This window comes from Nicotiana tabacum, chromosome 22, assembly GCF_000715075.1.
Source record: "Nicotiana tabacum cultivar K326 chromosome 22, ASM71507v2, whole genome shotgun sequence".
In the NCBI taxonomy this organism is placed as follows: domain Eukaryota; kingdom Viridiplantae; phylum Streptophyta; class Magnoliopsida; order Solanales; family Solanaceae; genus Nicotiana; species Nicotiana tabacum.
Window position 1 is genome coordinate 227,909,048 of NC_134101.1, and position 10,121 is coordinate 227,919,168.

The following is a 10,121-nucleotide window of genomic DNA, read 5'->3' on the forward strand; positions in this document are numbered from 1 at the left end:
AGTTTTTGTAATAAAGGATCAACATATGTGCAAGAACACAAAATAATGCAAGTGTAAACTACATTAGAACAAAGAATCATTACCTGTAGACAATCTGTAACCCCTAATCATGTGTATAGACAACTAGGAACTTGAAGATTCTCAGTTTTTTTTTTTTTTTTTTTTTTATTTTTGCTTAGCACGACCAATTAAGTACGCATCCATATATTTTATTTCTTTCACACTTCTAACCACCTTCATTTATTACCTTGTTTTTTATAATACTGAAAAACATTGATAATTGACTGAATTGTCGTCTATTTATAGAGTCCATAGTACTCTTGGCTCTTGGTGACAACTTGAATTGTGCGTGCTACTGACCATTTCATAAGTCTTTGTGCCACATACAAATAATTCCAAGGGCATTATGGCTATGGAGGTGGCGCAACACAGCCGGAGGGAGGTGGTACTGCCGGAGAGGAAGGTAGAGGCAGAGGAGACGGTGGAGGAGGCACTTGTCGGACGTCGAGGTCGACGCACCGCCAACGATGACGGCGGTGCTGTTAATGAAGAAGAGGTTAACAAGGAGGAGCTTAAGAATAGCTTCTACTTTGACAAGAATGGAGGTATACAATCTTCAAAACCATGTTCTACCTATAGTCTTTTACGTGAATAAAACTGAAGAAGTTTTGGTGTATTACTTTTTGATGTCGTAGTTTTCGTTTGTAGAAGAGAGCAGTGACAGTTGGAATTTTAATTTATTGAATATAAGCATCACTATTAACTCAACGCCAAGATCATTTAACTGGATGTCTCCTTTTTTCCCCTCGCGCTCGTGTTTCTGTGCTTGATTGTGACCTTCTATATTTTGTTTTTTTTATAATTATGTTTGCTTTTTGTTAATCTATATATTTAGGCTTTAATTTTCCTCAACACAGTACAATTTCTTTCGCTTTATAAGCGAATTGTTGGTTCTAAAGGAGGAGGATGAACTAGTTTTATATCTTGAGACAATGACAGTACTGTTACCAGTGGGAAACAACCTCTTGCAAAAATGCAGGTTAAAATTGTGTACAATAGATCCTTATTGTCCGGTTCTTCCTCGAACCCCGTACATAATGAGAGCTTAGTGCACCGGGCTGTCCCTTAGACGATGATAGTACTAGGCTTCTAAAAAGTGAGAGATCATTACAGGAAAAAAGTAAAGTTTTTATAGATCGTGTTTTGGTTTTCTATTTTGGAAAGTTAATGGTTAAATTAAAATGTTTGTTACTAGTATTACTTTTTGGTTGGCTCAATAAAATACTCCATCCGTTTCATATTAAATGAGGTAGTTTCCTTTTTAGTCTGTTCCAAAACGAACGACAAATTTCTAAATTTGGAAATAATTCAACTTTAAACTCTTTCATTTTACCCATTTACCCTTAATAATGAGAAATTTTTATAGCCACACAAATGTCACGGCCCCACAAACTTTTTACCCCTTACACTTTTAAGACCACAAGTTTCAAAAGTCTTCTTTTTTTCTTCTTAAACTCCGTGGGTCAAACTACGTCATCTAATATGAAACGGAGGAGGGAGTATCTTTTATCCATCTCCAGCCACCTTTTTGTTTTGAAAAACAAAAACAAAATGAACTTACTTTTATCAGTTGCACGGAGGACAAATGAAAGCAGTGGATCGACTCTACCTATATTCATCACGTTTCCATTTATTTTAACACATTTCAACATATGTGAAATCATTTTAATAATGGTATTATTTACAGAGTATATAATTTTTATAATTTCTTAAAATTCACTTAACTACTTTGATTAAATTTTGGTAAGATGCTTTTCCACTAAATCAATTTTCAACTTGTTATTTGATTTTTTCTTCCACTATATATACCGGCACAATACAGAAGTTAAATTTCATAAAATTCATATCAAGTTGTGTTAGAAAATAAAGGTATAAAACTAAGAGATATCTTAAAAAAAACTCAAGTCAACTATCCTCTTTGGTATTAAGCTTTCTTTAGAAAAAGAAAAATCCACGTCAACTATCCTATTAGGGGTAAGGGGTTAAGTTGTCAAATTAAGCTATACCACGATATACGTTAGAAACTTGTTCATGTTATGAAAATTCAATTGAAAAATATATCAGAAATTAATTGGCATATTAGTTTGTATGTGAAATGAAAACTAGTATGAAATCTACGTTAATTATCCTTCGTACCTCTATCCCAACTCTATTAGGGGTTGAAGTATAGTCTAAAGGTTGCATTAGACTCCAGTTTGTCCTACTCGACAGGTGGAGGAGTAACAACAACAATAACTCAGTAAAATTTTATTAGTGGGATCTGGAAAGGGTAGTGTGTACGCAGACCTTACTCCTACCCTGAAGAAGTAGAAAGACTGTTTCCGAAAGACCCTCGGCTCAAAAGAATAAAAAGACAAAAGGAGACAATATTAGTTTCACTACAGAGATAATATGAAAAATAGGAACATAAAATGCAGAAGAAAAATGCAAAGTAGAAACGATGGCTAATCATAGGTCCTACACCGAAAAGATAAAATAGTAAGACACGACATTATCACTAGCTATCTTAGACAAAAACCTTACCAGACTAGGCTCACAAAGGTACAAAGTAAGGCAAGACTCAACTACCTCCTAGCCTCCACAACTTACTATCAAGTGTCATGTTATGGGAAATCTGAAGTCTCATCATATTCTGCCTAATCACCTTCCCCTAATACTTCTTAGGCCGCCCTCTGCCTTTTCTCGTGCGTAAGCATTCATCTATATTCTTTACGGTCTATTCTATCCAAAAATAATTAATAAAAAATTTGTGTTGGTACAAAACAGATTATTTTTCAGGAAAATGCTTTTTCACAATAAAATTATTATTTAGTAGTACTTATTTGGTTGCCAAAGATCAAAAGCAAGGAAATAACTTCGGTCGCGTATTAAGAAAGTTATTTATAACTATTTCAAATTTTATTTGCATATTACTTGTTCAAAATTAGCATTTAAACATTATTATCAAATTTTAATATTCGAAAATTTCATCAAAATAATGTTATCCGATTTTCTAATATTATTATAATTCTTTTATATATTGTTTTTCAAGATATACCTTTCACTCATCTATCAAGAACCATAGAAAAAAATTCCTTCTGAATCAGTTTTAGTTCGTTAGACCAAGCAAGTCAAATTTCCAAATTCATCATCCATCATGTAAAAGAAAATGAGAAAGGAAAAGAGAAATAAGAAGAGAGAAGAAATGAAAGAATGTGTTCAGTCTGCGAGGGCCCAAAACAAAGATGAAAAAATTCCCTCCCAATTTTCCTCAGTTGTACCAAATTTAAGAACTGAACAACCGATCATCACCCTCCCGCCTCCGGCGAACTGCGATTTTCTGGTAGCTTAACAGCGCCGCAGCGCAATCTACGAAGATATTAAAGAATGACTTACTCGTAAGTTGTAAGCTCTGTTGTAATTCACTGTTTCATCCGACTCACTGACCGCTGTGGCATTAGAGGCCGTCGTACTAGTGAACATGAAATTATTAATGACTTTATTCTGGCAGCTGTAGCATTGGAGGCCTCTCTAACTCATAGTATTGATTTTGTTCAAACACAGTTTGACTGATTCTATTAAGTTTACTTTCCGAATCAATTTTAAAATGAGCTCCTAATTCTGGAGTTTTAATGTCTATAAAAATTGCAACAAATTTATCAACCTTCTTTACTTGAAGCATTTCCTTCCATTTTCACGGTAGAGGTCAGTAATAGCAGAATTTTGGTATTACTCTAATCGAATATGATATATACATATATATACACACACACACACACACACACACGAGAACAGTACCTTACTTTTCCTATTAATGGTTTAGATGGGCGTGTCTATCATATCGGGGTTATTGTCTAACATTGTCATCCAAATTTTGTTAAAGGATCATAAAAATATTGTTTCTCCTTGTTTAGTTCTTAAAATTGATCTCTCTTATTATCTTAGAATTAATGCTAGTGTATGACATTGCAAGTAAATGTTGCATATGCAAAGAGGCCTAAAGCTGCTAAGCTGTGTTCCTCACATGGTGTACTGTTATACTGTCCCTTGCAGGTATTGAGAACTTGACTGCCAATTTAAAGACTATAGACTTTCAGAAGGTTCTAGACGGTGTTGTCAATGGTAATGAGACGGGAAATGCTAAGACAGAAATTCTTTCTGGTGTATGTCTTCCACCCGCACTAGGACATGATTCACAGGATGAGACAGGAAATGCTAAGGGCAAGTTTCTTTCTGGTGTATGTCTTCCACCCGCACTAGGACATGATTCACAGGATGAGACAGGAAATGCTAAGGGCAAGTTTCTTTCTGGTGTATGTCTTCCACCTTCACTAGGAAATGATTCACAGTCAAGTGCTTCAGTCACAAAAGGAAGTGAAAATGAAAGAATCGTTGAAGAGGAGGAAGTCGTCGAGTTGGAGTTCTTTGACACGACAGCAGTTGATAAGCTACACACACATAATGCATACTGTCCTAATTGCAGTTCTCGTATAACCAAGGTTGTCCTCCGAAGGGTAAAGCGGGAAAGAAGGATTTCAGTAGAAACTGATGATCGTCAGGACCTACTTGGATGCTTGTCATGCTTCAACATCTTCGTCCGTATAGGTATATTTTCAATGTTTTATGTTCTTTTGACTTCTGAATATCTCGTCTAAATGTATTAGATGTACAGCTAGGTTGCAGTAATGTTACTATTTAAAATGTCGATTCATTTGTTGTCCTTGTGTTTGATGACAACACGATGAAGATCAGTAAGCTCAAACTTTTACTATAAGGCAGGGAAGAAAAAGAGATGTCAAGTAGGGATCAATGATCATGGATCTGAATTGTTTAAAAATTGGAAAGTGAAGTTCTGTGGTTCAACAGCATTTGGCTTACATTCATTGCACTATATACCATTCTGAGGTTTTTCTTTATGTCTAAGCCCCTTTTTTCTTTTTTAATGTTCTGTCCTCCAGCAAGTTTTGACGTGCGTATGTTGAATCATATAAGAAAAGACTTTTAGGTTTTGTCCACCCCTCAGTAAGAACACGGAAAAACTTGAGCAGTAGCTAGCATTTATCATTGCATGCATAGTTTTGGCAAGATTATTCATCTGCAGTTTGTTTGTAAAGATGATACTTTTGAATAGATTTGGTGATATTCATTCTATTTGTGTGAGCTTTCACTATTTAATCACCTATCTGTAATAAGTTCATCTAATTACTCACTTTCATTTCGTTGACTCCCCTAAAAACTGCATACTAACGAATTTACAAGTCTAAATTTTATAGTTTTAACCTTAAAAACTCAAGTAGTGTTCCCTCTAATTTATAAGTGCAGTCATTTTTGAATTTACATTTAATTTAGAGTAGATGTATCTCACAATTTTCCACACATGATGACTAGTATTACATTTCTTATGACTGTATGCAGAATTCAAATGTTTGTTCAATTTATGCAGGAAAGAAGCTCAATCCGTTCCCACTTTTTGGAAGTGGAGGAGGAAACTCTGTGCCTTCTGGTTCTGCAACTCAAGAGGGAAAGCCAGTTCTTAATGAAGGTATTTAGTATAGTTACTTTATGCACTTTGAATCGTCCATTTGCTTTCAGTAGGTGTTTTGAATTTCATGCATGATTATTCAGTCGTTTTACACAGCTTTCTAGTTTAGATAATTGATTTATTTGCATTAGCAACTCTGAAGGAAAGAAATGGTGCTAAAGATACTAGACGTTTTCTTTTTCCTTCAGTCTTGATGTGAAGTTTGACAATATGTGATATTTTAATGCTGAGCAGAAGGGTGCTTTGATCTGCATTGGTTTCTTCGCAAGAGAAAAGTTACGGATGGAAGAAAGTTAACCGAGCCAGGTAGTGTTTTCTAATAGTTTCTTAACTAGTACAATCACATATTCTTCCTTTGCTATAGCTGATCAAACTGCATACATTCTATACAGTTCCTTTCACACCAATCAGAAATTGTTTCCTTGGTGACAGAGTACAAACATTATAATCTTTTCCCCATGTTTTAAGTAAATTACTTTGGCTTCTTAAGATCATCATGGTCTGTTTTCTAGGTGCAGGCTTGTTAGCTATGTGCCTATGTCTATCATTCTCTATATTGATCGGGTAAGGGTGCGGGCACACTGACACGGGTGCAATACAGAAAAATCAAAAATCTTCTAACTAGCGCCGACACGCTAAGTGCAAAAACTTTTGTAGATTACATAAATTTTAAAATTAAAGGACTATTATCAAGCAGTTAATGGGGGGACGATGCACTGCTTAGCTGCTCAAGCCTATATGTCTAACATTGTTAAACGATCTTGATATTGTTTTTTTCACCTGACCTATGTCACTCCCAATATTCGTGTAACAAGAAAAGATCTTGACCAAGCAAACAATAGTACTGATTTGGGTTCATCTCATAATCCTTTTGAACCATCAGCTGGGCATAACACTCATCCTTTTCCAAATGGAAGACTACCATCAGCCAAAGACGATGCCACTGACGATAAATCCCCAACCCCTAAGAAACCTTCAGGAACTCCTCCAGCAAAAGGACCCACACATCCCGGCAGTATTTTTGATCTTGGAGAGGAAGGTAATGCAATTGAAGAGAAGAATTAATTCTCCTTAATACACAATATTTTCTATCTTTATGGAGAAATTTTTCTGTTTTTGTGTTTGTTGCTCAGCTTTCTCTTTTAGCCAGTTTCTACTTTTGAACACCTTTGTTTGTGTTTACCATGTCCAAGGCCAGTAGTTCTACATGTACTCCTGTACTTCTCGAAAGTACAGTGAGCAGAAAACTTTTCCTTGTATCTCTTTTCTTTCCACTTATCATTGGGAAACTGCAAATTTTGCAGGTGGCTTCATTCCTGGGGCAATGCCATCAAAGAAACCACCAAGTGAAATTAAAGAGAATAAAGGTGATAGTGCATCAGATTTTTCGTATCCACTATGTTTATCTTTTCATCTAGTAGTCGCCCTAATCGGCCAGGGGCGGACGTGATCATATCTTACACCAGTATTTCATGAAAAAGCTTTTCAGCATCTTAGCTGTATTTGAGTGGAATCGAAAATGTTCCAAGTTTTTTCCTATTGCAAAGTATTAGAGCTTAGGTGTTAATGAAATGTTAAAAGTTTGTAGGGAAATATGTTTTGATAAGTGGCTATATAATGCAGGAGATGATTGGCGAATTCCAATGGATGACCCAGGAGCTTCATCATCAACAGCGGATTCCGGCAGTACACAAAGACCATTACCTCCAGTTGAAGTTAAAAAAAACAAATCACTGGAGATTGTAAAATGCATAGTATATGGAGGTTTAATAGAGTCAATTACAAGCTTGGGTGTGATTTCCTCTGCAGCTGCTTCCGATGTTGACACAAGTAAGTAATTGAGACCTTTTTTCTAAGTTTAACTCTTCAATCTTCATTATCTTGGTTGGTTACTCCAATTGTAATCTAGGAGCTCTTTGTGAGAGTAATGAAGGATCTTTCACTTTAAAATATTAGAAGCATTATCTTTTGACTGATGTCTTCCTAGTTCAATAGATAGGATAAAAAAGTTATCTGGATACTTGAACTGGTGCATCTCTTACCCATGCTGATGCATGGTTCTACATTTACATTAACAGACTTCCTCTAGATTAGTTAGTTTTGTGTAGCATCACGTGTATGTTTGATCATGGGCATATCTCAAAATGTAAATGCCAACTTTGATGACGCAAAGCACCTACAGTTGGTGGAATGCTACACAGGCATACCCCAACACACACTAGGCCATTGAGTTGCATGAGTATTTTGACTTAAGGTTTATGTTTGTAGACCAAAGAGATAATGTAATGTTCTTTATTTGGTTAGAGGTGACTTCTGTGGATAGTGCTGATGCATGTGACAAAGCTACTATACATGAAAAACCAAGGCTTCTAAATCATCTCTCTCCTAAAATCTTGACAGACTAAGAATGGCTTACTTACAGATTTATCTTTATACTGCAGTGAAGATCGTAACTATTGGAGTGGCAAATCTGATAGCTGGATTTTTTGTCATTTGTCAAAATGTGAGTATTCTGCTTCTGCTTTACAGTTGCTAACTGTTCTTCTACCTTCCTTTCTCCTTCTGCTTTAGTTCTTACTTCTTAATCTATCCTCAAATAAAATGGAAATTTGTAGTTGGTAGACTTGAAGTATAATGTCGGAGGAGGTTCCAATCTTAGCGATCAAGCAGATCGATATGGAGAGCTACTTGGCCAAAGAAAGCATTTCCTACTTCATGCTACTTTTGCCCTGTTGTCATATTTTGTATTTGGCCTTGTCCCACCAGTAGTATATGGCTTCACGTTTCGTAAGAGTGACGACAGAGACTACAAGCTTATAGCAGTTGCAGCGGCTTCTCTTTTGTGCATTATCATACTTGCTGCTGCAAAGGCTTATACACAAGGAGCAAATAAGTTCAGTAGATACTTCAAGACTATTGTGTCCTATGTTACAGCTGCAGGTATGGCCTCAGGTGTTGGTTATGCAGCAGGCCATTTAATTAAGAGGCTCATGGATCAGTTGGGCTGGTTTGACTCAAACCCGGCACCCTCTCTTTTTTCCTCCGAGATGATTTCACAAAATCCAGTCTGGGCATCCTATTGACATCTTCTCCGTGTTGTTAAATCTTCTGTATTTTCCTCTTCGTTCTTTGTAAGCTTTTAGTACCTCTGAGAATTTGGCTGTTTCCTTTGGGAATGTTGAGCGAGCGAGTGAGTTTTGGTTGTTCCTACGTGAAATTCTGATGATGTTTTTGTAGCCCCTGCTTGTGCTATTCATTTCCGGCATTGGTTGAATCAGAACCGTAAACTAGTATATCTCCAATTTCTTGGTCCTCCTCTTCATCTACCTCATCACGCCCTTGATTTCGCCGTTCTGATTTTATCCAATCTCTGAAGCACACTAGAATTTCCAAAGCGTTGCTGCCCAATGAATGACGGGTATCTCCTAGCTGTTGCCTTGCTTGGCTAAATGCGCTCTCTGATGCGACTATTGAAATCGGCACATTTAGCACGTCTCGATCCATGGCCGAAAGAACAGGGAATTGATTTGAGTTGCTCCTCCACCAACCCAGCGGTAGAAAATACTTTGTGAGGGGCTCTGGTGACTTTTGCAAGTAGAATTGTAATTCATCAATATTCCTGCTACTGGTTTGTTGATGCTCTCCTAGTATAGACCAAATCAGATAATCTTGAACACAGTCATCATCATCCATAGTTGTTCCAGATGTTGAAGGATTAGTTGAAGGAATATTTGCATCTACAACCGAAAAAGCATCAACAATGTTAGCATAATAATTATATAAAGTTTGTAAATGTATGTGTAGCTCAGAAATACAAGTGTCAATATGAGGAGTTTCAGTTAGTCCAATATCCATATAAGTATATAAAGCTCTAATTAATTGGCGACACTTTATCATTTTGACAGTAGGGTTTAAAATAGCACCAATTAGGTAAATATAGGGAATTTGATAGAAATACTTTTTAAACTTATCTAGCATAGATTCAACAACAATACCATATCCTTCTTTCTGCTTCAAATTATGTAGTAAAAGAGAAATTTCAGCAATATGAACTAAACCATTTGAAATGGTAGGATAATAAGCTCCAAAAAACTCAAGTGTAGCCACATAAAATTTTTGTAAAAATTGTACAACATCATAAATGACTTCCCAAGTTTTAGATATTAACAAACAGTTAGGATCGGTACAATGAGAATTAGCAACTTCAGTTATAGGCATTCTATATTTATAACGATATCTTAAGAACAAATAAGTATAATCCCACCTAGTAACTATTTCTTCAGGCATGAGTCTTGGTTTTAGTCCATAGTGTACACATTTTTCCTTAAATGCATTTAATCTAGCACTTCTATTATTTCCTTGAATTACACCAACAACTCTCCTAACTAAAGTAATTTCATCTCTAAATAATTCAAGGCCACTCTTCACAATCAAGTTATAAATATGACATGCACATCTAATATGAAATATTTCAAGAAGTGGTGGGTGTAGATGCAATTTTAATATTGTAATAGCAGCATTGTTGTTAGAAGCATTATCA

At 35.8% G+C, this 10,121-nt stretch overlaps 1 protein-coding gene across 3 annotated transcripts; it reads left to right on the forward strand.

Annotated features, from left to right (window-relative positions):
• Window positions 1-297: 297 nt before the first annotated feature.
• On the forward strand, window positions 298-9,374 carry LOC107830267 (uncharacterized). Of its 3 annotated transcripts, XM_075243327.1 has the most exons (9): window positions 298-605; window positions 4,093-4,644; window positions 5,483-5,581; window positions 5,816-5,887; window positions 6,465-6,620; window positions 6,886-6,948; window positions 7,205-7,411; window positions 8,023-8,084; window positions 8,197-9,374. In XM_075243327.1, the coding sequence occupies exons 1-9, from the start codon at window positions 407-409 to the stop codon at window positions 8,662-8,664; spliced, it is 1,878 nt and encodes a 625-aa protein (XP_075099428.1). In that variant the 5' UTR covers window positions 298-406; the 3' UTR covers window positions 8,665-9,374. The 3 variants fall into 3 exon arrangements, with proteins under 3 accessions (XP_075099428.1, XP_075099430.1, XP_075099429.1); XM_075243328.1 differs by lacking the exon at window positions 6,465-6,620 and having other exon boundaries at window positions 302-605; XM_075243329.1 differs by lacking the exons at window positions 6,465-6,620; window positions 6,886-6,948 and having other exon boundaries at window positions 300-605.
• The last annotated feature ends 747 nt before the right edge of the window (window positions 9,375-10,121 follow it).

Coding starts and splice junctions, on each gene's coding strand:
- LOC107830267 (XM_075243327.1), top strand. CDS start 407: ATGGCTATGGAGGTGGCGCAACACAGCCGGAGGGAGGTGGTACTGCCG. Junction 606..4,092: donor CTACTTTGACAAGAATGGAG/GTATACAATCTT, acceptor TGTCCCTTGCAG/GTATTGAGAACTTGACTGCC. Junction 5,888..6,464: donor AAGAAAGTTAACCGAGCCAG/GTAGTGTTTTCT, acceptor TTGAACCATCAG/CTGGGCATAACACTCATCCT.